The sequence below is a fragment of the Agelaius phoeniceus genome, chromosome 1 (genome assembly GCF_051311805.1).
Source record: "Agelaius phoeniceus isolate bAgePho1 chromosome 1, bAgePho1.hap1, whole genome shotgun sequence".
NCBI classification, from domain to species: domain Eukaryota; kingdom Metazoa; phylum Chordata; class Aves; order Passeriformes; family Icteridae; genus Agelaius; species Agelaius phoeniceus.
Genome location: NC_135265.1, coordinates 28473572 through 28501251, shown reverse-complemented (window position 1 = coordinate 28501251; position 27680 = coordinate 28473572). Strand labels below are relative to the sequence as shown.

At 38.7% G+C, this 27680-nt stretch overlaps 2 protein-coding genes across 2 annotated transcripts in view; one reads left to right on the top strand and one right to left on the bottom strand.

Annotated features, from left to right (window-relative positions):
• The window catches only part of VWDE (von Willebrand factor D and EGF domains), a 37677-nt gene extending 21399 nt beyond the window's left edge, over window positions 1-16278 (top strand). Inside the window, exons 14-31 of the mRNA XM_054642895.2 lie at window positions 575-730; window positions 1331-1435; window positions 1778-1892; window positions 3275-3525; window positions 3645-3864; window positions 4398-4535; window positions 5128-5190; window positions 6696-7376; window positions 7704-7799; window positions 7888-7983; window positions 8500-8595; window positions 9870-9965; window positions 10299-10394; window positions 10889-10984; window positions 11084-11179; window positions 12446-12541; window positions 13097-13200; window positions 14304-16278. Coding sequence (XP_054498870.2) covers window positions 575-730; window positions 1331-1435; window positions 1778-1892; window positions 3275-3525; window positions 3645-3864; window positions 4398-4535; window positions 5128-5190; window positions 6696-7376; window positions 7704-7799; window positions 7888-7983; window positions 8500-8595; window positions 9870-9965; window positions 10299-10394; window positions 10889-10984; window positions 11084-11179; window positions 12446-12541; window positions 13097-13200; window positions 14304-14324 — 2622 coding nt within the window. The 3' untranslated portion in view covers window positions 14325-16278. The remainder of the gene's footprint in view (window positions 1-574; window positions 731-1330; window positions 1436-1777; window positions 1893-3274; window positions 3526-3644; window positions 3865-4397; window positions 4536-5127; window positions 5191-6695; window positions 7377-7703; window positions 7800-7887; window positions 7984-8499; window positions 8596-9869; window positions 9966-10298; window positions 10395-10888; window positions 10985-11083; window positions 11180-12445; window positions 12542-13096; window positions 13201-14303) is intronic.
• Window positions 16279-19913: 3635 nt separating this feature from the next.
• On the bottom strand, window positions 19914-27365 carry LOC129127650 (uncharacterized). The gene is made up of 5 exons (XM_054644462.2): window positions 27111-27365; window positions 24243-24338; window positions 22367-22471; window positions 21879-21974; window positions 19914-20322 (listed from the first exon to the last, which is right to left on the bottom strand). Exons 1-5 carry the CDS (start codon window positions 27265-27267, stop codon window positions 20213-20215), a joined length of 564 nt encoding a protein of 187 aa, XP_054500437.2. The 5' UTR covers window positions 27268-27365; the 3' UTR covers window positions 19914-20212.
• Between the last annotated feature and the right edge of the window lie 315 nt (window positions 27366-27680).

Genomic DNA, 27680 nt, shown 5'->3' with positions numbered 1-27680 from the left:
CTCTCAAGATGGATCTTTGGATGCTTTGTCCTCACAGCAGTTTAGAAGAAAAGTCTGTGGGTGTCAAGAAAAGTCAATGGTGTCTTGTTCCATTGAACAACCTCTTGGCTTGTACAAGGGCTAAATGGCCAACTGCCAGTATTGCCCTGGCACCCAGAACGATTCCTGAGCCCTGCCAAAACCCTCATCTGCTCCTTCGACTAAAGCCTGTCCTGGCATGGGGAGCAGAGGTGGAGTGAAGCAGAGGCATTTGCACATCAGATCAGGGTGTTTGAGGATCACCCACTGCTTCACCCTCCTGTTCCCTTCCACCTGGAAGGGCTGTTTGTCCTTGGCAATGCAGTGCCAGAGGGCCATGCATCAGGAAAGACTTCTCTGCCTGCTCCTCCACATTAGCTGGATTAGGTAAAAATCTGTGTGTGCAAATGCTGTCATGTAATATTTGCCCCTGCATTCTAATCCAGACACATTTGACTGGTTCAAACACTGTGCAATACATGGGGAGTTTTTCTCTGGTAAAAATGTTTTCATGATGTATTTCAGTGAAAAACAAATTTTCTGTCTTAACATTCAGTATAGTGATAGACAATGGATTCCTGGAGAACCTCTAACTGTGCCAGCTGCCTTCCAAAATGCCAGGACTGTTGAGTGCCAGTTACCAAGTGATGGCCAGCAGTCTGATGTCATGGATGTGGTTGATGACAAACCCATTGCCAGATGGCAAATAAAGGTACTCTCAGAAATTTCAAATATTCACTTACAAATGTTCCTATTAGGATGAAAATACATCATGTAGATATTATCCTTTATTTAATGGTACTAAAGGGAGAAGTCAACTTGCTTAACTTCGGGTCTCAGTCTTGTCACCTAAGTTTAAGTGTCAAATATTGTTTGACAGTGTTGTCCTGCAAGGGGACTGGTAGATACAGCTAGGGCCTGCAGAGACACACATTCTTCAAGAGTAGAAGTTAAAGGCCAAGTAGTTATCTAGAGTATTTCAAATGACCTTGGATCCATCTTTGGTAGAACTGAGTTGAGCTCAGCCACATGTACAAACCCTTGTGAACAGATACCTGAGCTCTCATACAGATGGAGTCAATAAGGTCAATAGAGCCTAAACACAATTCAATTTACCTTACATACTGACATGTGGTTGGGTCAAAATCTGTCTAGACTCCTTGGCACATTTGATTAGATTTCTGATGACTTTTGTGAGGGTTTCGACACCTGCACGTGGGTGTCTATTAATGAATGGAAGCTCATGCTAGCAAACCTGGTGGGTTTATCAATACCTGTATCAGTTAATCCATTTTTACTGCTCACCTTGCAGATTTCTAATGACGGATTTGTTTATAGCAACTCTAAAACAATGATATTATATGATGGAGCCTGTCAGACATGTGAACCACAAAAATCTGGGTTATGTACATTAAAGGTATGTTTCACTACTCTCTATTATGAAAATATGCAATTTTTTAGGCTGAAAAAAAATTTCAAAAAATTAGCAGAGCACACCTGTTCTTTTTTCCTGCAGGGATTTTCAATGCATGGAAAGAGAAGCTGGGATGAGGCAATTTTAAATGTAAAAAATCAAACCAAAAGTTCTTCATATAATTACCAAGTACAACCAAACTTGCTATTAGTTGTTTAGGTTCAAAAGCAAGCTCAGTTGTTTAATAGAAGTGCAGAATGATTAGATTTTATTTGATACTTAAAAATTCACAACCAGTTTGATAACCAAAAACATTAATTAATCACATTTTCATTTCTGTGAAAGGAGAAAACATGCAACATAGATGGACTCTGTTATGGTGAAGGAGACACAAATCCAACCAGCCCTTGCTTACTGTGCAGACCTGACTTATCAAAGTTAACTTGGTCAGTTGTTGAAAGTAAGTTCTAAATAGTTATTTTTTAATACCAAATAGTCAAAAATCTGTGAAGTTTTTAAATTTTTGGTAATAGTGATGTTTTAAGTTTAACTAGGTACGTGTTTTTGCATTTTTATTAGTTTCTGAAAATTATATTGTTGTTTCCAGATCATATATGTAATATTTTAATTTACTTTCCCTGACTCTTCTGCTGTAGCAATTACAAATAACTAATGAAGATTAAGAACTTTCAGTCTAATTAGTACTTTGGAGTCTTGATATTAAACACAGCTACATCCATATATGTTTGTCTTCAACATATAGGTGTAACAGGTATTTTTCAACAAATTGTTCTGATTACAAACAAGTGGAGATCCCAAATTAAATTTTTATTTTTATTTTTTTATTAGACAATAATTTTTATCAAAAAATTTTTATTTTTTTATTAGACAATAATTTTTATCATTTTTATTAGACAATATCTGGGCATCATTTACATTGATGGCATAGATACATGGCCTAAATCTAAGTATATCTAAGGCTTCTGTACTCCAGTCCAGTTAGAAACCATACTATGAAGGGAAAACTTAAGTCTAAATTTTTCATTTTCCTTCTCTGTAGTACAAAGTTCCAAGATAGAAGTTGTAGCTCTTTTGGTGCAGATATCAGTCTTTGGATATACTCATCACCTTGGTCCCTTCACCAAATGGAATGTTTCTTGGAGCTTTCATACTAGCCATCCAGCCTGTCCTGCCACCCCCAGCCTATCATGTCACAAATACAACCATCCTGTCAGTGTCTTCATGAGTGAAAGACTCATGAACTCAAGACTCTGCCTTGATTAGGAAAGGTCCTGTCTGAATGGTACTTCTGGTGCCTCTCTTGGTGAATCTTGTCCCAGTTCAAACTTGTACTGAAAGCCAAGGTAGATATAACTGTTCTAAAAGGATGAGATGTGAATGGAAGGAATGAAATTAAACTCATCCAGCAGACAGGGAGTCAAGGGATTTCCATGTTACAGCCATGTTATGGACTGGAATTCAATACAGCCAAAGTCAGAAATGAGAGAAGAATGAAAACCAGAGGCAACACTCCAAACCTAAGGAGCACAACCTCTTTCTGCAAGGAGGATGATGTTAGAAATGAAAGAGTTTAGCAGATGAGACTGGTTACACCTTCTTCTTCCTTCATGGTTTTTGCCACAATGGGTGGATTCTTGCTGGCAGCAGTCACTGGCCAGCATTGAAAATATCAAATGTTTTTCCTGTGCCACTCAAATGACATTAGAATTTTTAGAGGAATAAGTACGTGGGATTTCTTTAGTAGAAAGATATGTTCCTTTTAATTTTTATAAGTATATTGCAACTTTTCCTTAGAGGAGGAAAATATCTCCTTTGTTACAGGTAACCAGCCTCCAGTGCTTGAAACTTTTCAGGGTACGCTACAGACATTTTATGGAGAAGATTTTTTATATCAGTTTTTGGCTTCAGATCCAGAGGGCTCTGCTATTCATTTCACATTGGATTCTGGTCCAGAAGGTGCCAGTCTTTCCCCATCAGGTCTCCTTTCATGGAAAGCTGTGTCAATGAATGTCCACAAACTAACATTTTCTTTGACAGATGACTGCAATGCAACGACCAAGGTAGAAATAGAGGTAATGGATATTACAGTAAAATGACACTTAATAATAAGACACCTAAGTTATCTATTTTCAGAACTCATTACTAGTTCATTAAAAAAAAAGAAAACTGTCTTATTGGGCATGTCTTGTAGGTCAGTGTAAAATCATGTGATTGCCTAAATAATGGCTCATGTGTGACAAACATTAATTTCCCACCTGGAAGTGGAAGATATCTTTGTGTGTGTGTGGCTGGATTTGAAGGTGAACTCTGTCAAGTGAATACTGATGACTGTAAACTTAACCAGTGTGGTATTGGCAGATGTGTGGATGGAATAAACAGCTATTACTGTGAATGTCCACATGAACTTCAAGGTAAATTGCTGCTTTATTTCCATGCATTTATTATGTTTAGTGATAAATAGGAGTTTTTAATTTTATGTGTAAAATTTTCTTTTTTAAATTTTTCACTGTAAATAACTTACTGTTGTAAGTTATGTAGTGCTATGAAGAAACTTTATGGTCTTGTGGTACAGATATATGATATACTTAAAGATTTTTCTTGCATGAATATAATAGTTGTTTATTTTAGTTCATTGTGAAAGCTGATTTGCATTGTTTCCCTCTGCAAAGGTAAATTCATCAACACAGGGAAACACAGGAGATTCCTCCTGCAGATGAACATGTAGTCCCCACAGCCCATCTTCTCCATATGCTACAATAAGCAAAGTACTTGATATGAGAGGAAAAAATGTGAATAGCAAACCTTATCAGCTGTTCTTATTAGATGTACTGAAATGAATGGTTGCACTTTTTTTTTTTCTCAGCACTTGCATACTTTTATATGCACCATCAAAGTCTAGTGACACAATATTATAAAGAAAATTTAAATCTGTATTTCAATACAGGTAAAAATTGTCAAGAGGATGTAGATGAATGTGCATCCAGTCCTTGCTTCCCTGGAGTATTTTGTTTCAATACTTTTGGTTCTTACTATTGTGGTCCATGCCCAAATAATCTTCAAGGAGATGGGAAGTCATGTCATGGTAAAACTATTTGATTTTCAGAAGAATGGTATTGTCTTACTGTCATTCAGATAAAATATCTTTGATTGTGCTTCATGTTTCTAGCAATAACTTAGAACTCTTTTCAGTAGTCAGCAAAGCAGGGCTCTGTCTCTGCTGATGGCAATGTTAGACTGTACTGGGTCAACACAGCTGTAAAACACTCTCTAGCATAGAAAAACACAGATACAAAACACATCCTCATTCTTTTACATCAGAGTAGAACAACAGAGTGGAAAATTTTGGCATTTTCTGTCATTATTTTCATAATCTGAGAAATTATTAATAAAATAGTTATTGAAAAAATATATTTTTATTAGCTTGATTAACACAGAACTGTTTACCCAAGCCAAGGCAGCTGCCAAACATTTATTTACATGCAATTTCTGAATAACTTGTATTTTAAAAATATTCTGCAAAAAAACTTTTAATAAATGTTTTTTAAATTTTATCTACTTTCTGAATTTTTAGTTGTTTTTATGTAATGAAATTTTAACTCTGTTTGTAATTTATTTAAATTTTAAAAAATGGAGCTACTTCTGTGCACTGCTAATGTGCCTTCAAATCTTTTCAGAAAGCTTTGATGACACTGATGTTGTATGGAAGGATTCCATGGGAGAAGTTGGAGAGAATAAAGGTAATTTTTTTCCTGAAGAAAATGGAATTTCTGATTTGCATGCTGATAAGAATATAGCTGGCAGATAAAGGTTCTAGTCAGTTTTATGCTATTCACTTCACTTATTTTTCAGTTTGACACAATTTATTAATTACTGGGGTTGTATTCTGATCTGAAAAATGAGACTGAAATGTCAATATCAACAAATCCCTAGGGTCAGTCAAGTGATTTTATTAACAGTGTGATGTATGACACTCTTACAGTTGCCTTTTGTTTTAGTGACCAACCACTGACATAAAATAGGTAACATGGGGATAGGGACATCTGTTATATGAGATAAACAAAAGTTTATGGCATTATGTTGAATGCCATTTTCCTACTTCAACTCAGAGGAGAGGTGAAGGATATGGCAAGTGAATGTCTTTATTCTGAAACTCTGTAAGTGCTGTGGCTGGCATTTCCAGGTGTGCCTGCAGGGGGGTTCTTTGTAGGAAAGTCTCATGTGTCTTTTCCCTATGTCTCTGAATTGTTTTTGGGGGGAAGGAAAACTCTCACTGCACTGCTAGGGCTGGATAATTCTTCATCAGCTGCAAAATGGTTTGCTTTTCAGCAGTGGGAGACCACACTTTAGGAGGATTCGGTAAAGTTTAACCTTTTTTAAACCATTTTCTAGTTATAAATAGGTTAGGGTTTCATTCCTCCACTGCCCCATAATGCTAAAACCCCATATGCAGTATTCTACCAGTCTGGGATTACAGTGCTGTACTTCTTTGCACAAACCACACACTTTCCCTGGGCAGAATATGAAGAATTTATCTTTCATTTTGTGCTCTCTTGAATGAGGAGACTGAGTCAGTATCTGATGTTTATTAAACAGTTGAAACATCCCACTACTAAAAATGCTGAGAATTTTAAACTTTCTGTACTGAAAGGCACAGAAATTCTCAGCATCCAGGGTTCCAACAAAGTTGATTAAAAAGTTTGAAGAATAAAACATGGTAATACTTGTGCTATGAGTTAGTGGCTGTAATATTGTCCATGGTGCATCAGTATGTATAAACATCTACATACATGTGGTTTTATCTCTGCTCCTAGTGCTTAGACACACTGATGAACCATATGCAATATCTTTTCTTTGAATTCTTTCAGTTACCTAGTTAAAAACAATATATGGAGCTGATAATCTGCTGACAGTAAATCTGTTTATTGACATAATATGGGAAAATCTCTGCTCCTATAAATCTCTTCTCCTAAAAATCATGCCTCATCCTTATCTTCCTTTTTAAGAAAAGGCCATGGTAAGGGCAGGAGAGGTTGTAATCAGAATACCTTGATCTTCTCTAATTCTCCCACTTAAGTTCTACTGCATACTTACATTCTGACATAGCACAGGGAGAAATTTCCTGAAGCACAGAATGAATGGGCTGTATGTTTATCTGTTTAGAAAACATTTCCCACCCTCAAAGAGGAAAAAAGTCTGATGGTATTCACATACTTCTCCCCCCTTTCTTTCTAACATACTGTAGGTTTTCAACCATCATCCTTTGAGAAGGTTTTAAGCATGTCAGGTTATATTCCCAGTTCTGCAGATGTCCCAGAGAGATTTATTTCTACAGAAATGGTCGGTAGCAGCACACTGCCAGCCTCCACAGTAAAAACAACCACTGCCTGGAAGACACCTGATTCTCAGAGAAGTGCTTCTGTACAACCTGTGGTTACTGGGAACATTGCTCATGCTCTAGGCACCATCAGGGGTCACCTTGCTGACGTGGAAAACAGTTCTTCAGTACCTGCTGCAAAGGCTGCATCTTCAAGGAGCCATGCTGTATCACCTGAGAAGAAAACAAGGGCACAAGTTGAGGCCTTCAGCTATTTTGAGAGCCGCAGGAAGAGTTCCCCTAGCAACAGAGCAAATATAAGCAAAGGACATTCTTTGCCAAACAAAGTATTCAAAGGTGGAAATCCTCAAAGAGTTCTGCACCTTTTAGCTAAGCATCAAGCAAGTAATTTACCTTTTACCCTTGTGGAAGTCACTGTCCCACCAAAAATGCTTCCTGAAGAATTGAGTGAAACAGTAATTCCTAAAGCAGTGACCTGTTCTGATTTACCCTGTTTTCCTGGCGTGCCCTGTGAGCCAAGGCAGGATGGAAGTGTCAAGTGTGGTCGTTGTCCTTATGGGTATTATGGAGATGGCTTCACTTGCAGAGGTAGTGCAAATTATTGTACTTAAATGCTTTGAAGAAAAGAATCTTGAGATGTCTTTATAATTTGCAAGTATATTGTTACTGTATTATCAGTGGAAAATGTGGTATATTGAATTTTCTCATTTTCATTATTAATATTGGCATAGCCTACAGGCTTTTAGTTGTATGGATGAGCTTAAAAATACCTGATGTGTCTTAGACTCTACATTTATGGGCAGAGACATCATGGATTCTCTGTGATCTGTTCACTACGTTAGGCAAGACACAATGTGCTGAAATGCCACTTTCATTTTCCTTATTCCTTTCTTTGTTTTCTTCTTTGCCTTTCAGCAAGATGTAGACAACCCTGTGGCAAAAATATGGAGTGTGTGGCACCCAATATTTGTAAATGCAAGCCTGGTTATGCTGGTCATAACTGTCAGGCTGGTGAGTATGGCGTGTTAATTTTACCTGTGGAAACTCATAAGCACAAATGAATGATTTGTAGAGTGCTGTTGATTTTTTTTTTTTACAGCTCTATGCAGACCTGATTGCAAAAACCATGGGAAGTGCATTAAGCCAAACATCTGTGAGTGTTTACCTGGATACAGTGGCTCCACCTGTGAGGAAGGTAAATGTAGCAGTCTTTGTTTTTAAATCCCTAACTACCAAAGGATGCTGTGAACAACTCCCCTGACTGTTTGTTCTGACAGCATGAAGGTGTGTTCATTTTACTGTCACTTTAACAGAGCTCTTGAGTTACGTTTTCATGTATGTCCTGATTTTCTAGATACACACTGTTGCTTATGATTGGATATTCCTAAATTTAGCTTTCACATCAAGTAGAGCAATTCACCAGTGAATGTAGTTGCCTCTAAGCTAAACACTCCTGAAGAGTGGGAAGCACTGTCTGGAAATTGTGTCAGCTTTCTTTTATTCAAGGTAACCACCAATGCTGGGACTCTGTACTGCTGAAGTGAAGTTGTTCATGTTACTTACTCCTGTCAAAAGGCATTGCATATATCTCCTTACTTTATTTCTAGTTTTTTGCTCACTGGCAGTTACTAACATTTCATCTTTCATAAAGCATAACCAGTCCATGCATCTTTCTAGAGGCAATTCCTTGAACTTAATTCTGTATCTGCAGCACATTGTAAACCACCGTGTCAGAATGGAGGCACCTGCTTGGCCAGAAATCTCTGCACCTGCCCATATGGTTTTGTGGGACCAAGATGTGATACAAGTAAGCAAAAGAGAATAAGAGAAAAATATACAGTATTTTTCCTGTTCTTCAGGAGCAAGAAAGCAAATTATGGTTTAAATTTTTTATGCCTTCTGTCTAATGCTAGCAAATGACATAATACCTGTGCCTCTTTGAAGGTTCCTATACATGGGCTTTTTAAACATATTTGGTAGTATGGTAATATTTGCACATAACTGTGGAAACATAATGCACTATAAAAGCTGCAAATAGTTTATATTTTATTATTCACAAATATGGAAGAAATGAGTACATTGTGTATGTGATATTACCTTCAGAAAAACACGCAGATATTTCATATGTCCTGACAGCTTTTTAACTTCTATTAGCTCAGATTGATTAGATAACTGGGGTACATTCAGAAGCTGGTGTGTCAGAAAGACTAGGATACAGGAAAATTGAATTCAGAACCACATTATGGTGTCTTTTTCCTTTTACCTGGCCTGAAAATTAAAAAATTTGCTGTGATCATAGCTGAAGGATTGGAATTACTTTGTCTCACATAAATTGTCTTTGACATATCAAATCATGCATGCTGCAATTTGGCAACTCCAAATTTTGGATAGATTTTATATGGGTAATTTGTATCCTTCAGAGAATCCAAATTTAGACATGCTGTTTATATATTGTTCACCTGAATGTACCATTGCTTTATTGACCCTGAATTCAGAAAATCCTTTGTCTCCTCCTCAAATCGCAGGACTTTTGGTTTTCAGTTTTTCCTGTTCTAATTTCAATTCTGACAAAAAAATTCTGCTCTTTGTGAAGGAGTACTAAAGAGAATGAGATGTTTTCCTGAAGAAGTGATTCATGGTTTTCCTCAGACATGATATTTTAATGTCTTTGCTTGTCAGTCTCATGTTCCTGTGTGTATGCAGCTGCTCTTGCATCACGTAACACAGTCCATTTGTCTCAGTATTACATTTCTCATTTGGTTTAGAATTTTTATTTAAGTGACTATGTTTTTAACACTATTTATAATCAGACCATGGATATTTGCATGGAAAGACATTTTATTTGCATGGAAAGACATTTTATTTACCTTTGTCATCTATGCTTGCTATTATGGGTTTGAGACTAGATTACTCTGTTCAGCAATTCCTCTTCAGATAAGAATTCTGTGTTACTTCCAGTGTTAATTTTTGGGAAAGAACTGAAAAACAAATAGAGAATAATTTGTGATGTATCTCTTTCTTGTCCCCCCACCCCCTGTCTCCTCCCCTGCCTTATCTTTTTTCCACCTTCTTGGACGGCAGTGGTTTGCAACAGGCACTGTGAAAATGGTGGTGAATGTCTCACTCCAGACACTTGCCAGTGTAAACCTGGCTGGTATGGACCTACCTGCAGCACAGGTAACACCCCTGCAGCTTCCCTGCTCCTGGGAGAGCATCCATGGGACCTCCCATTGTTTGAAATTCAGAACTGCGTGGCTTGGGTAGCAGCAGTGGGCAGCTGCTCTCTGCTGCAGAGCCCCCACATTCCCCTGAGTCTCTGCATTTTAGTTCTGCTGCTCATCTCTGGGAAGTCTTATGCTGATCCTTTAATTTGGGGTAAAGACTCTATGGGAATGATGTTACCTGCAGCTATCTTAGGTGTTTAATTCCTATTCTCGAAACAGAAACACATATTTTATAGACTATATTTGGATGTCATGCTTCCTACTCTTCCTGACCCTATTTCTGCAGCAATGTGTAATCCTGTCTGTCTCAATGGTGGTTCCTGTACTAAACCAGATGTTTGCCTGTGTCCACATGGATTCTTTGGTGCCCACTGTCAGAATGGTAATATTTTCTTTTTTTCTTCTCCCTACTCCTTAGTTGACATTATGAGGAAATCTGTGAGAAAACATTAAGACACAAAATTAACAATCAAGTTACATACCTGAGAAGTGGTGTAAAACAGAGATTACATTATTTTTTAGATTGTATGGTGGATTCAACAACTGTCCAAGGAGAATGAAGACTCAAAATTATTCTTGTTTTGCACTCAACATTTAAGCAGCTTTCATCCCATTCCATTGTATGTTATGTGTAGTCTGGTTGCTTTTGTTCACATACAGTTGCCAGCCTTGACTCCTTTTTATCTAATTTTGTCTTTACTACTGATTTTTACACCAAACCACATTAATATGATTTTTACAAGGCAGGCCTGATAGTACTGAATGTCCTGATAGTACAAGCTGTCAGAATCTTAGCGTTGCACTCTCATTTTCCAAAAGTATATCACTAAGTCAAAATGCAAACTACAGCCTTTTCCTCCTGTTTGTACCTTTTAGCTGTCTGCAGCCCTCCTTGTAAGAATGGTGGTCATTGCATGAGAAATAATGTCTGTACTTGTCCTGATGGGTACACAGGCAGAAGATGTGAAAAAAGTAAGCCAGTCTTAAAATCTTCCTGTGATCCAAAAATAAACAATAAATTACTGTGTAGTCAGTTAAATGTGTTAAACAGCAGATGTTTTTGATTTTAAGGTGTCTGTGAGCCAAGGTGTATGAATGGAGGAAGATGTGTAGGCCCAAACATTTGCTCTTGTCCTTCAGGATGGAGAGGACAAAGGTGTAACACTCGTAAGTACCTTGTAGTTACCAGGAGAACCATACCTTAAAAATAATATGGGACTCAGGGCAACTCTGCCCATGCAAGTAATGCAAAGTTAGTGCCAAAGAAAGAATATTTACATATTGAAAACAATAGTCTATATCTTGGCAGCAAAATTTAGGATGGAGAACTAATACCATGCAGTTCTTAGGCTAAATCATGGGACCAAAATATCTGTGAAATTCTTGTATAGCAAATATTATTTGTTTCTTTCTGGATTCTTGTCTAAATAAAAACATCTGCATTTCTACAAAGAGAAGAGTCAAAAAAGTGAAAGACATCCAATTTATGCTTTAGGACATAAAGCCAGATAGAATAGAAAAAGAAGTTCAGTGAAATATTGGAAAACTGGAAACAGTTGGATGTGATGTGAATAAATGATGCAGTGGGCATAAGCTCTTTAGGACAGGTAGAAATTGGACTGTGATTGCTGCACATCTGTGGGTCACATTTTATCTTAAGAAAGTTATTGATGGTGCATAAATAAATTGTGTCAGCATGGATAAACGCACAGTCTGCATGAAAATCAGCATGAGGATGGCTAAAGTGTTAGTGTCTGTCAGAGTACTCACCTGAGGCTTAAGAACTGATGTGGGTAAGAAGCTCTTTAATGGCATGGAGGAAAAGTAAATTTCCCTGTATTATTTTCTGTAATTATTGGAAAGGGGTTGTTTGTTGAAAAAAAATATTACCAGTACTTACAGGGGTGAGATAGTCTTGAACACTGTGGAGAAGAGATTTGATTATCAAATAGTCAGCTATGAATGAATGGAAATAATTGTGGGGTAGATCATGGTTTAATAAGCAGGGACAAATGTGCAGACAAATGGGTCATAGAAAATAACTTTGGATCAAATAGTCTTGAGTTGATTCATTGGGTATTCAGTTAAATGACAGACAAAAGATCTCTCACCAAGGTGTGTGCTTTAGAAAGGTAAATTTGGAAAAAAGTAAAGGTCTTTAATTGTCCTCTCCTAATTCAGTATTTCAGGCTTTTGTAGAAATCTGTCACACAGCAGAACCTCTGAATGTGGGTTTTGGTTGTAGGGCTTTTTGTTTCTAGTTGTCTCCCTTCTTTAATATCTTATTGGCCTTAGACACACATTTGAGTGAAGATGATGTGACTCTTGTGTGTGAAAAGCACTCCACCTCTTGTGAGAGCATCCTGAAATCTGAATAATAACTCAGTGTAATCACTTGGGATATAACCATACCTTTTGGTGATGTTTGTGCAGCAGTCTGTCTTCAGGAGTGTAAGAATGGTGGGGAGTGTATTGGACCGAGTACCTGTCATTGTCCTCCACAGTGGGAAGGATTCCAGTGTCAAACACGTAAGAATGATGGAACCTGAAACCTCTTGCTTCTGCACAGCTCAGAATGCTTCAGCCATGCACAGTGCAGAGAAATCCTGCTATACCTTGGATTTAGTTTGTCCACATCTGTGCCAAAGGCAGGATAGAGTAGAGATGGCTCTGTTCTGAAGCCCTGAAGGATTTGATGGCACTCTGGGAGCATGGCAGTATGTGTTGGCTTACTGCAGTGCTGTATGCTGCTGCACAAGCCCTGAGAGGCCATTGTGATAGTTTGAAATAGCAAGATGTGCCAAAAACCCCCTTACTCATGTTCTTTTCCCAGTCTCTTTCATGCCCTCAGCATGTTCTCACATTAAATCTGCATCAAAGCAAAAGGGGGATGGGATAGACACAAGAACACTGTTGGCTCCACATGACCTTTAAGTGTCCCTATGCTGAGGGGTGTTACCTTGTGAAAATACCTTCCAAGGTCTTGGTTCCTATAGCAAACAGAATAAGTAGAGATAGCATCCACTTTTCCTTCACCAAGATGTGTCCATGAATAAAGCCTGAAATGTACCTCTCTTGTTTTAGCTGTGTGCAACCAGAAGTGTCTGTTTGGAGGCAAATGTGTACTGCCCAACGTGTGCTCTTGTCGCCGAGGTTATACTGGAGTCCTCTGTGGGAAGAAAATTCAGGTATGTGAGGAGCCAAGACACCATCACAATACAGTGATTTGGGAGTAAATTAACTAGTGCACCCATGTCTGGTGAAGCAGCATGCTATACACCAAATGTGTATTTTGTCTGATTTCTTCCTTTCACTCAGCAGCAAGGGAAAATTAATGGAATTTCTAAGAGCTTTTCCAGTAATTTTTAGGTTCCAATACTTACAGAATTGCTCTCAGCACCAAACTTCCTTTGTTTCAAATTAAGCTGATTGTCTCCTGTCATGCAGTAGGAATCGATAACTGTCCTCTTCACAACAACCACTATTTTCTTTTCCAGCATCTGGTCTCATTTTAGGGAACAGTGTCCTACTGATGACTTTCTTAGCTTGCATCAAGTCAAGCCCTGATCTTTTCCCATCTAACTACACTGCTAGTCAGTTCATCAAGTGTTACTTGGGAATAACTTTACTTTTTTGTATCAGAGGGAATGATGACCATTTCTCTGCTTTGTCATGCAATTTTCTGTTGGATTCCCTTGCTTGAGTGCTGATGCTCACTCACTGAAGTAATTTGATTAAACATTTTGCTACAACTAACTGTTTTGTGATGTCTGAAGTAAAAGCATTCTGCTCTTCTTGCATAATCTATGGTGTTTCTTGTCTTTCAGTTTTAGTGTATTTAGACACATTTGTGCTGCCAGCAGAATTGAGAGATGAGTAGATTTGTTGCAGAAATTTAAACAAAGAATTGCTCATACATATTTTGAAAACATGCAACTACTTGTCCTATATCAGTAAGACTATAATGTTTGTAATATGGATTTCCGAAATGTGACCCAAAGAGAGAAATAATTTTGATTTAAAGGTTTTCTTAAATGTGTCCTGCACTGAGTTAGTATATTTTTAGTCTCAAAAATACATATACTGTCAGTCAGACAGTGCTGTATCATACATTGATCAAAATGGCACATTTTCTTCGTGAAACAAAAAACTATAAGCCCAGGTTTCACTTAATGTTTTCATTCTGCATACCAGGCAAGCAGAGATTCATTAAAATTGTTTAATAAACTTAATCATAATAATGTGTTGCCTCATTAAAGTCTGGTTTTAATATTTGTTTTCTCTCTCCAAGGTACAAAAACATCATGGTTGAAGAAGTGTGGCAATTCAATTGCAATGCTGCATGGATGTATGAGACTTGAAAATAGCAAAAGGGTTGAAGGCAATTTCAGAGTCATTTAAATGAAAGGAATATTCAGAAGCCTTATTTTAAAAGATTCATATAATCACAAATGTTGGTGAGCTTCAAAACAGCCATCTTATAGTCATTAAAACATATGTATATTCCTGTAATTTTTTGCTACCTCATGTACAAACCCCACAGCCTCTGATGTCTTCACTGAATTCCCAGATCATATCACTGAGCCCAAAATCCTGCAGTTTATTCAACTGGACTATGGAATTTCTGTTGAGGAAACAAGACTGTAGCAGCTGTTGGGTGACTCTAGCAAGGAAGGCAGCACTTCTGCATTTGTGGATGGTACCTCCTGTTTACAAACACTGTTTACATACATATTATTTGGCTGCAGACAGAAGAAAAAGCAGAACTGGTTTTCCTTGTTTTGTATTTCCATTGGTCTTGTTGTAACATCAAGCCAGTAGCAAGGAAGGAGGGGAAACCAGAACTGAGCCCGGGCTACTAACAATGAAGGCAAGGGCTCCTGTCTTGTTAACAGCCAACCAGATCTAGAATGACTCTGATTTATCTATGACAAGCCTTTGCAGACAGAAGCCAGATCCCAACTTTTCTGTTTTGACTTTATTACTTACATCACTTCAAACTTGAAGAGCCAGCTACTGAACTATTCCTCTGTCTGTAAGATTTTTATGCCCCTGTCTGAGATGGCAGTCAGTAATATGAGGAAATTTTGTTCCCAAGACTCTTAGAGAATTTAACAATGCTTTCAGCAATGCTGATTCTTAAAATAGGAACTAATAAGATGAGAAACTTGTTGTACATCATGCCATCCATATTCACCATGTCAGAAAGTATTTGTAAAGACTTCACAGAGGATTTTTTTCCATTACCAATTGCTCCAATGAACTGTTTGACCTACCAGCTGCCAGATAGTTTTTGAAAAAATAAAGTTCCTACAGAGGACTGTTATCTTCTTCTAGAGCTGAGAAGGACATTTCAGCTCCTGACATAAAAAACATAATAGACACAAATATCCCTTTAGATAAGCCAGTGAAATTTACTGCTATGGTTTTTTTAAGCCAAAAATAAACGTCATGGCTTCTGGTTCTCCTGAGCAATATTCAGTTTATATGCACTAATTTTGAACAGGAAGAAAATAAAGGTAATTGTGCCATTTACTGCCATTCTGGGATGCTGATTACCAAATCATAGCTGTTAGCAGCTCTGTGCCTAGATTTCTCCTCACCTTTTGATAGTTTCTTAAGTCATCTTGCAAAGTAAGCTGGCATTTTGAGAGCTTAGCATCATTCCAGAATGATACCTCATGGATTTCCAAGTGCCTGACTGGTGTATTTAAAAAAGATCCTATTTCCCACTTGCATTTTACACTTCAGTGTTTCCATAGTTTCTTTCAATCAAGCATCCATGTGGCTGATACCCTGATGATCTGGGAACCATTACGTTATTTAAAACCTACTCCTCTTGGACACTTCCTTTCCCACATCTCACAAAGATGTTGATGAACAAAATCTGACTAGCTCTTGGAACTGTTTTGGATACATAAGGTACTGAAGAAATTCTTAGAGTACAAACATACCAATATAACATAATCTCTTATTGTAATCATTGCTGTTCCATGTGTCAGTTACAGAGGTACTGTGCAAAAAAGAAAGATAACATCTGTCTGGAGCACTGCTAATAGTACTTTGGTTAATGAGTTTGTGCAATCCTTCACTCACAAAACTTAATCAATACATATATGTGCATTTCTAGGACTTCAGGCTCAATAAAGGGTTTTTTTAATTATAATTGTTAGTGTTTGCTGTTTATTTTCAATGGTTTTAAAGGCAGAAATTATTTCTTTTACATTTTCCAAATGCAAGCTGTGCGAACAAAAGCACATCTAGAGTTTTGCTACAGTAGCTAAAAATGCTCAGTGCTAAGCTGTGCTATTTTTGCTATTTTCCAGCAAGCACATGAAAAATTATTAGTGCATGCAAAATGCCAGATAGCTACTTCAAAACTGCCCAGTAATTATGTGATTAGTTGAAACTGTTTTGTTACTACATTGTCCATCATACACATGAAACAGAATTCGCTGTAATTAGAAAGCAATGGCAACAATACAGTAAAATTGCTCAGTGTAACAAGATGTGTATTTATATAGAGGGCTTGTGCACAGAGGTTAACAGAACTGCTGAAATTGTAACCTGCAGTTAGAGTTAGGGCATGTGGGAGTGGGGAGAAGGGTTGGAGTTGACACAATTCCACTCTGGAGGAATGAAGGGTGGCTTGTATCAAACTGAAGATTTTGCAGTGATTACACATTATGCATAACACCAGTATCTTCATTGAATTTTCTTGCCTGATTTCTTTAGACACTAAAGAGTGCTGGAAGGTACCCATGTACATCATCCATTTATTATCTGGTTGTACTACATCTGCTCTGCAGGCCAGCAGAAATTCTCCCAAGTGCACATTGATTTTTGCCCCCAATCTTGAAAAGATCTTTCAAAATGCAGTACAGTGAATGTTCTCTGAAGGAAGGGTTTGTATCACAGAAGACAACAGATAGTCATGTTGGCTGTGATTTAAAAATAAAACCACAAGTGGGCCCTATAGAAAAGGCTCTTTCCTTTTACAAAATTTAATAATATATTTTCATAGCTGAGAAGAGACAGCAAGTTAACATTTCTATTTACCAAAAGAAAACTCGTGAAGAAATATCAGCACAAGCCCTAAAGTAAATGGGTATAAAAACTGAAATTACTTGAAAAGTTGGCTACATCCACTCCATTATTTGTCCAAATGGAAAAGTCCAAAGTTTAAATTCTCAAAACATAACATTGGGATACATATACAAACCCAAATGTAGAGCTTAGAAAGTTTTGCTAATAACTAAAGTTATTATAAGCTTATGCAATTTCTGTCATTTAAAGGTGTCATGTACTGATATCAGGTCACTTTACCAACTTCTGCCCACAGTTCAGTTTAGCTAGCAAATGGTATTTTACAGCTAAACCAAGTAAATCCATTCTTGCCAGAAGCACTTAGAGCAGAAGAGAAAACATTAATAAAAATGTGCATGTAAGTAAAATAAAAAGAAACACCTCACCTTTCTATGCACACTCTAGAAAGACAGAGTATCAAAAGTGCAACCACTGCAATACCCCTAACATTTTTACAGCTGTTTTAGTGAAAACCAGAGTATCTGTATAAGGTGTTACAGTTAGGTCTAATGAATAAGGGAGCCAGCATGTTCTGTGTTGCTTTTCTTGACCTTTGAGCTCCATGCATACTTATCTCCCCACAGGAAGACATAGCTATCTCCCAAAATTACATGCTCTAACTAGTATGTTCAATCCTGTACTGAGCAGAAAACAAAAGACAAGAATTACTGGCAGTTCTTTTAATCTTTTTAGTATGTTTAACTGGGGAAATAATAATCTGGGGACACAGACTGTCATTAATAATACATTCTAAGATTGTTTGATTCTAACTAACTAGAAAAATAATTTTTAAACTCACTTGAAGTTTAATTGAATGATAAGAAGAAATATTTCTTAAAACAAAAAAAAAAAACCAACCCAAAACCATGAAGAACACTGTAGCCTGTAGATGGTGCTATGTTCAAGTAGTATTTCTGAAATATGTCATTGCATTCTCTGTGGCATCAAATTACTGCTTACTTCAATCATTTCTAAACAGGAAACTAAATTAGCATTTGTTTTGGCCTGTTCAGAAACACCAATTACAGATCTTTCAACGACTGCTTCTGGTCTCTTGCTCCTGACAAGGCTAATATTTCTTCTAGCTTCTAGTCACTATTACTGTCACTTTTGTCTTTATTAGTAGAAGTCAGTCTTTTTGGGAATAATACTGAGATATTATGCTTCTTTGTATTTCTATTGTACTGATTATTTATTCTAAATTTTGGGTCTGGTGCAAGTAATTTTTTTCATTCCTTGGCAAACAGTATGTCACCTAAGGTATATTATAATATAAGATATATTATAATATCATATTATGTATTATATATATATATATATATATATATATATATATATATATATCAGCCTAACTCCTGAATTTCTAAATTATGGCTTGATGTTGTGGACTATGACACAGAATTGCATCATCAACCTCATCATCATTATAAAACTTCAGAACCATTAAGGAAATAATTTTCCCCACATGAGAAACAAATTTTCACCAGCAGGTCTGAAATAGCCAGTGTATCCCAGCAAAAGCAGCACAAAAATGTGCATTCCTCTTATGTTATGCCGTGTCCCTGCAGGAAATCCTTCACAACATCTCTGCAGCAGGTTTCCTCTGAGCCTCCAAAGCAAGCCCAGGAGAAAGCTCAGCTATGCAATCGCTCAGAACAGGAAACAGGAGTCTCAGGAACTAAACCATTGCCTTTCAATTGCCCTCTGCACGCTTGGGCACCCTCTTGTAAAGAAGACTAGTAACTGAGAAGACCCCATTACCTTTCCCTCTTTGCTCAGTGGATTGTAATCCCAGGAGAAACAGGTCCACCTAAGTCACTGCACATGAGAGCTACATGTTCTGGTAGTTAAACACTGTTAAAATGTTGTTCCAACAAAAAGTAATGCATAGCTGAAATTCTCACACACACACACAAAAAATGCCAGTTAGATCTAGAAGACAATGAATATCAATCTCTCAGAAAAAGTAAAAACTGATCTGAGCATCATTTGGAAAGTTCACTGATTCAGTTTGCATGTTTTGGCAAAGCCTTCTTCAACAGTGCCATACAAAAAACAGCACAAATGAGACAAGGAACAATGAACATAGGAGACTCAGTCCATTCTGCAGCCCATTCAAAAGGCTGCAAAACCTAAATGAAGCCAAACAGGAACATCTCCAGAAGATAACGTCAATGTCCCCCACACATGTGACTTGTGACAGGCACAAATCCTGTGCTTTTCCTCACTGCTAGTCTGCAGCCTCCCATTATACTGCTCCCAGAACAACACAGTCTTGAATAGCATAGAATTATCAATGTCTCCAGAAGAAAAAAATCATTTCCCTGTCTCACGGGGGTAAGGAAAAGAAATAATTAGATGTTGAGAAATGATCAGATAATATGACCTTAGAAGTAGTCAAGATAAGAACTCTCAGAGTATCAGCATGGATTAAGCTTTTAGAAAGTAACAGCAGAATTGACTGAACAAAAATTGGTGGGGGAGTGCTAGTTGTTGGGTTTTTTTTAAATACTGTTTAGCTGATTGAGATCCAGATCAGATTGGAGGGGGAGGGACAGAAAGCAGACATAAAGTGATAACCATGATTTAAATAAGATGCTTTGCAGTCTGGTAATGTTCCAGGAAGATGCAAACTCTGCAAGTTTCTTCTTGCAACTGTTTAGTCTCAAGGCAAATTATATTTGAACTAGCATTCACTTCTGATGATGTGAATTGAGGGCTTTTTGTTTCATGTGCTTTTAAAAAATGTAATTATATAACACAGTAAGTTTAGTCAAAGGGGAAAAAAGCGAAAAGAGCATAGATCTATTCTGACTTGATTTGAGGAAAATTTTATTTCAAGTGTATCAATCGAGAATAATACTTTTGCTTGTAAAGAAAAAATGAGGAGAAAAGGTGTCGTACACTGCGCACAGTTGGATATTTGTAACTTCTTACAATCAGCAATACCTTCTTTCATATAGAAGAGCATGTACTTAATATAGTGAGGACAAAAAGCTGTCTGAAATCAAGTTGCCATGTTTCTTTTAAGGCCCCCCACTGCTGCAGTCTTCCTCTCTGTATAGTCACGTAAAGAAAAATGCAGAAATGCAGATTATCTTGGCTGAAGTTGCTTCATTCCTTCCTTTTCTTTGCACACTGTGGCCCAGAGTATGGCAGTCGGCATCTACACACATTTGGAGCGATGCATTTCCCTCCGTGCTGGCAGGGCAGTTTGCACACAGCTGAAATGAGACACCAGATACACAGCATATCTTCAGCACAACACAGGATCATTTTTCTTTTTGTCTCACTGCAGTAGCAGAATTGTTCCCTGGTGACTGCACTGGGACAGTATAAATAAAAGCATAATGGAAGAACTGAAAAGCAATGTCTCTCAATTTATGGCATTGTGGCCTTCACTGGAATACAGGCACAGTCTAGTCTTATTCATGCTCCATTTCCCTTTTAAAATACTATAATTTCTGTTCTTTAAGGCACAGGCTTTTTTTGAGATGGATGCCCCCATAAAAGGGAGAGACCAATAAAATTTCCTGCTGAAACTTATTCAAGCCAGTGCTTGGATCCACACCCATGAGGAGACAATCACCTCATCCTAGCAGTGTCTCACATAGTGCCCTCCTCTTCCCCCACAAGAGCAGAGGAGAGCTGAGTGGGCACAGTTTCAGCTCTCCCCTGCTACACACCAGTTCAGCTGACAAGCCAGGGGCAGCAATTCATGTATGAGCATGTACACAAAAGAAGTGAAATTTGATGCAGATCTAGTTAGTTTGGGAGCTGATTATTCTGACATTAAGAACCTGCCATTACTGCAGCTGCAGGGAGCTAAGTATTCTCTAAGTCTCTGCAACTCTCACACTTGGCTTTTAATATCACCCTCTATCTCAATACACCGATGAATATAAACCCATTTTGATGGTCAATGGGAATATCAAAATATTACTTGTTAATGTTTGCTGGACCATCTATATTGCAGAAGAACTAACACTAGCTAATCTAGTGCCACAGCCATGCCTGCAGCCATGAGAAAATATCAGATGCAGAGGACTTAATCCAGAGACTCTGAACCCACAATATCCATTTCAAAACCAACGTTTGCACAAGGATCTTTTCAGACTCCCAGAGAGCAAAAAAAGAAAACCTTGCCTTTTGTAGTCTCAGGATTATTGCCTTTAGCATCAGGGCAGTGCTGTTACAAGCATACAAGGCCCAAGAAGCAAAGATTAAAGACTTTATAATCACCTGCTTTTGTGAATCAAAGTTTGTGAAAATGGAAGTGGTTGTTCAGCAAGAGTGCCAGTACTAATCCTGATTAGTAGGCAGCTTTCAGAGTTCTAAGAACACATGGAGTTGATTCTATCAACTTATCCTCAAAGTAAGAAGCAAGTTTAAATTTTAAATGTCTATAAAGTTTAATGAATCTTCTAACCCACATCAGTAGCAATAGTACTTCTGTAATTTTCAGTTCCTTATACTGGGTTCTCAGTTTACAAACAATATTTCAGAAATACCAACGAAACATACCAAGTAATTAATTTGGTGACAACCAAAATCTGAATCTCTTTCAAAGTGAAAAAGTGATGTGTTTCTGACCAAATTGAACAGCCATCTACTCCCTGTACATACTTGCAAGAGCCCCAGTATGTGGAAGCAGCTCTCAGTTATTATTCTAAGATACTTTCCCTGGAAGCTTTGTTAGGCCCTGAAGATTTGAACACTTTGATTGGTAAATCAAACAAGCAGAGGAAAGGATAAATGAAAAATGCCAGAAGTCATTTACCTAAGTGACATGCTCTACCGACCCATCCAGCTGGACAGCTACAAATCCCAGGAGCCACACAAGCTCCATTATTCCGACAACCTTGAGGACAAATTGCTATAAGGAAAAGAGTGGGTAAGTCAGCAGGATTTTTAAAACTGATGTAAAAGAATCCTGACAGAATGAAAGATTCAGGATGATACAAGTCAAAATGGCAAAACACATTTTCTTCTAGGCCAGATATTCAACTGGTATAACTCCAAAAGCATTTCTAGGACCATGGAAATGGAAAAAAAAAAGGTACTGTGTAACGAATCTTGGTTTAAATGTGAACAGTTGTACACCTTAATGCAAAATATTTTCACACTATTTTATCTGTGCAAGCATCCATAATGTAGGTCACTCATTTCTGTAGTAATGCAATGACATTTCCATTAATACATTTAAAATGTTTTTGTTACTGCAGTTTTAGAATGAATATAAATATTTGCATGAATATAGACACCCACCTTCCTGGCATCTTGATCCTGTCCAGCCAGAAGCACAGAGGCACTTCACGACTCCATTGACAGAGACACATTCCCCACCATTCTGACAGCCTCCTTCACAGCTTACTGTGGAAAACAGCATACATTGGGCATTTCAGAAGCAGCATGGGACTCCAGATAATTGTCTTTTAACAGCTCATCTGGCATCAACTACTTGTTTTATCACATCTGCAAAAACTAAAATTTCAACTGTTCAGGGCAAGGCACTGTTCTGCATCCCCCCAGTAACACCACTGTTCACCAGCTACACCACAGGAACTAACAACATGCATATTGCTATCAAACTTGCCAAATCACTCTTGGTGAGCCAATAACATGTGGTGAAGGATTCACGTATTTCCTTACCTGACAGGACTTGTATGTATGTATGTATGACATGTAACAAGAAGAAGAAGAGAAGAGGATATTACTTTGACAAATGAAACTATGACTACAGTCAAGTTAAGCAGTGCCTTCCCAAAGGCCAAATACTTGAGTTAGCCTCCTCATTTCAGAATTGTTCTACACACCAAAGCCCTGAAGGCCTCATTAATGAAGCATTATTTATGGCAGACATATGATTGGTATCAACTGTGGAGAGTACAATCACTATTCTGTACAATCAAATGCTTCCTTTCACAAGCATGAATGTATATTCTATACCACCTTCACTGTATTGAAGAAAACCAACTATTCTTCACTGTAAAGATGGGCAGTTTGGATGTCTGCTTGATAATTCAGAGATTAAACATCCAAATCTCTTGTTCAACTACAAGTATTGAGCACAGTTTCAGCTAACAGATTTTTGGCACAAATACTGAACAAGCAAGAACATGCAAGTCAAATCCAGCACAACTGGAAAAGTTCTTCACTGCTTGTTTGCATGTTACTTTGTGACACAATGTAAGTTAATGTATTTAATATTGATTGCATGTGATCCATTACAGTGACAGAGAGAGGTGCATGAGGACTGGATGAAAGCAAATATTACTACAGTCTTCTAGAAGGCAAGAAGGACCCAGAGAACTATAGGCTGGTCTGCTCCACCTCAGCTCCTTGTGAGGTAATACAAGGGCTGACTCTGGAAACCATTTCCAGCCACGTTAAGGACAAGGAAACCATCAGCAGGTTTCACAGAGAGGGTGACCAAATGCTGGTACAGATTTCTCTGGGAATTGTAGAGTCTCTGTCCTTGGAGATATTCAAAAGCCATGAAGACATTGCCTTCAGCAGCTGGCTTAGATAGCCCTGCTTGAGCAGGGAGCTTGGAAATCGTGACCTCCAGAGGTCCCTTCCAACCTCGCCCGGTCTGTGATTTTGTGAGATTCTGTAATAGCACATTGCACCACACCACAAGTTTGTACATGTACAACAGTGTTTTCTTGGATTGCCTTTTCCAATCCATGCATATATTCAACAGACTTCACAAAACCATCAAAACTGATCTTTGCTACACCTTCTCTGTCATCTCCCATTACCTCTCAACAATACATTGCCACATATCCTCAGTGACTGGCCCTCAATGTTACCATCTCGCACATACTACATGAATGGAATATTTACTAAATGGAATATTTACTAAATGGAATATTTACATAGCACATAAAAAGGGTATTTTCCAAGGCAAAAAATTCACTCAGATTCTCACAACACATTTCAGCATGTGTACTCCATCCCATCCTCCTGCAAGCATGCAGATCCTCTAGGCCATGCATGTCTTGATAGTAAGGTCAGAGATTTACAGAATCAAGGTCATTATTTCAAGGTATGTTAGACCCAGTACTTGAGGCATCCTAAATTAATTTAGTCTGTTTTCAAACTCCTTGTCTTTCCAAGCTATTACTTCCTTGGGTCTTACCTTTATGACAGTATCTACCCCCATATCCAGGAGGACATCTGCATTTTCCAGGTCGCAGGCACTCTCCCCCATTTTTGCATTTTGGATAACATGTAGCTGTAAGACAGACAACAAAGAAAGCTTGGATAAATATTGGTGAATCTTACTAAAGTTACTACTTAAATACATAAGAAATTTGTACATAAGAAAATTTTTATATTTTCATCAGTTTGTCTTAATATTTTCTAAGATATATCTGCCACATCATCTTACACTTCTGATAAGGTGAAATCATTTCCCTGCACGGAGAGCACTCCACCACACTATCAAAAGCTTAAGCAAAAGCACTCAAAACTAAGGGGCCAGGGGTTTTGGGCCTGGACAGAACAGGAAGAAGAAAGACCTATATTAAACAGGAACACAGCTGAACTGCCAAAAAAGCTTTTGATAACTGGAGAAATAACAGAAAATAGGTAATAAGAATAAACGATTCAATAAAAAGATGTTGCAACTTGAGAGGCATCATGTGATTCTTAAGATGAAATATCAGACTTTTTACTCTTTACTGGGTTCCTACATTCATCTTCAGAAAAACTACATGCTCTCTTCCTTATAACTCTTCTCTAAAATGTCTCCAGAAGTAAGTCAGGATTTCTTTCTCCCCCACACTCATTTTTCCCCTTTTTTTTTGCTTCAGCTGGCTTTTCAGAAACCTTTCTGAAATGTACAGTGTTTGTTTAGCAAGCATCCAAGATAAACTTAACTTTTCTCATAACTCTAATAATCTGTTGGGAGAAAAGCATCTATGATCATCATAAATCCTGAAACTTTTTTATTGCTGACAGCTTGGACTAGTTTGATAAGGTAAGAATAAAAATCTCAATTTTGCAAAATTCTGGATAAATCCACTCAGATTGCAAATTACCTATCATGTAGACTCTTTGCAAGTCATAATCATCCCTGAATCAGCTCTGCTGTCTGAGAAAACATTTGTTTATTCACACACAGGTTTTGGAAACCCATCTCTGTCTGGGAGTCTCATCTGAGTTAGCTGCTGTGAGATGGGCTTTCTACTTATTCTTTGACTGGATGGGTGAAAAGTAAAAAAGATGAACAATGAGTAACACCATCCTGATTTTGTCCTTACCTACTTACTGCACTCCCAAGAAAGCCAATTGAAGAATAGAGGACTTTTCACATTATTACCCACAGAATGAATACTAGCAGGCAAAGAAAGGACAGAGACGTATGAAAAAAAAGTCAGTGCTCAGCTCTCCATAACTTTTATCAGATGCTCTCATTTCTTGGGAAGTGTCACACAAGAGCTCCTGATTTAAGAAAAATTTTGTTTCTGTATTATTTCACACAGTTTTCAGTTTGGTTTTTTTGACGGAACAAGGGATGAAGCTTCATTTATCCATTTTTTTTTCCTATGTTAATGACCTTACAAGCACAAGGTGGCTTCAGTGGTTTCCTTAACAGTTCCAGACAGTTCACCTCTCTAGTTCAAGAACTGATCTGCCTCTCCACCAATATTTCACCTCTCCTCTAAACCCCAAAATGTTGAGGAACCAACAGTTTTTGAAACAGTTCATACAGCATAGTTTTTAATCTCCACTACAGAGCACATTAGCTGTACAGTATTTGTCACCACCTGCTATCCTCAGCCTCAAAATGAAACAACACTCCATGAACCATTACAGTGCTGAACGAAATTTTCAGCATCTCATTTCAGACTTAAAAAAACATAAATCACATTTTAAATGAAGAACATTGAAAATGAAAACAAATATTGTACAATTTTATCACCTCTTCACATAGGACAACATCCAAAGCAAAAGAGCTCCTGACACAGTGATTTTTTAGCATTTAATAGCCACAAGACCTACAGTTAAACTTTTAAATAAGAAAATTAGAAATCTAACATGTAACATTGAACAGGGTTGAAACTAAAACTCTTCTTCACAAGTTTGCTTTTGCATATTAGGTGGCATTTTCAAAAAATACTTTGTCTGTCCATGGAAACCAACAGGAACAGACTCCACCCTAGCTTTACACCTCCTACAGTGGAAATGGGATGTACAAATGACTCTGTGCGTCAGGTAACATCCAGGAACGAAACAGTACTTTTAAAAGCATAGTGTATTCCAAATAGAAAGAAACCCAGTAAACAGCCTACTTTTTACACACTCTTTTGATGCTTTTGTTAGTGAGTAGTCCTGACTAATTGTACTTATAGATAATAATTAAATGTTGCTGTGGTTTAGAATGCTGTTAAGACTAAAAGCATTCAAGAACCATCTGGATCCCATCCTGTGCATTGTGCTCTAGGATGACCCTGCTTGGGCAGGGATGCTGGACCAGATGACCTTCTCCAACTTGACTGATTCTGTGATTCCTTTAATACTTACAGGGAAGCATTTAAGCACGCAGTTAAAGCAGTAGGAGGAATAAAACACCAAAGCCTGTCCAGCGAGTGACCTCTTACCCAACACCCAAACGGCAAAAAATTCTCTATGGACCCACGGCCATTTCCGACAGCAAGGTCGGTTTACTAACGTGAGGTGTTCATGCTGGCTTTTGGCTGTGCTCCATCAGTTCGCTATCACTGTGTGATACCAAAGAGTGCCTTAACTCTCTTCCACCTCGCCTCCTTTAGGTCTTCTCCGGCACCTCATCACCCGCCTCACACCTGATCCAAACCCGATCTCCTCAGCCCTTCCCGCAGGGATTGCTGGCCGGGGGGCTGGCAGGACAGAGCGAACCAGGGCTTGTGCCCGTCCCTGCCGCGTCCCGGCCCGCCTTACCGTGCTGGCCCCGGCCCGCCTTACCTTACCCTGCTGGCCCCGGCCCGCCTTGCCTGACCGTGCTGGCCCCGGCCCACCTTACCCTGCTGGCAGCGCTCGCCCTCGTAGCCCTTGGAGCAGAGGCAGGAGCCGTCGGCGAGGCAGAGCCCGCCGTGCCGGCAGCGCGGGCTGCAGGCGGGGGCCGGGCCGGGGCACAGCGCCCACAGACACAGCCCCAGCAGCAGCCGCAGCCCCGCCATGGCCCGGCCCGGCAGGGCAGCCCCGGCTCGTCCCGCTCCTCTCCGCCCGCTGCCCTCTCAGCCCCGCTCCTTCACGCTCCTCTCGCTTTTACCCTCTCAGTCCGCTCCCACTCCTCCTCCTCCTCCTCCTCAGCGCCGGCCTCCCCGCCCGCCGCCCCCCGTGCCCCCCCGAGCGCCCGGGACCCCAGCAGGGCCGGGACTGCCGAGAAAGGACGCCCTGGGGTCACCTTGTCACCCTCTGCAGCTCCCTCAAAGGAGTTTGGAGCCGGGTGGGGGGGTCGGCTTCTTCTCCCAGGCAGCCAGCGGCAGGACAGGACAAGAGGACATACTCTAAAGCTGCACCAGGGGAGGTTTAGGCTGGACATTAGGAGGAATTTCTTCACAGAAAGGGTTTCTAGACATTGGAACGAGCT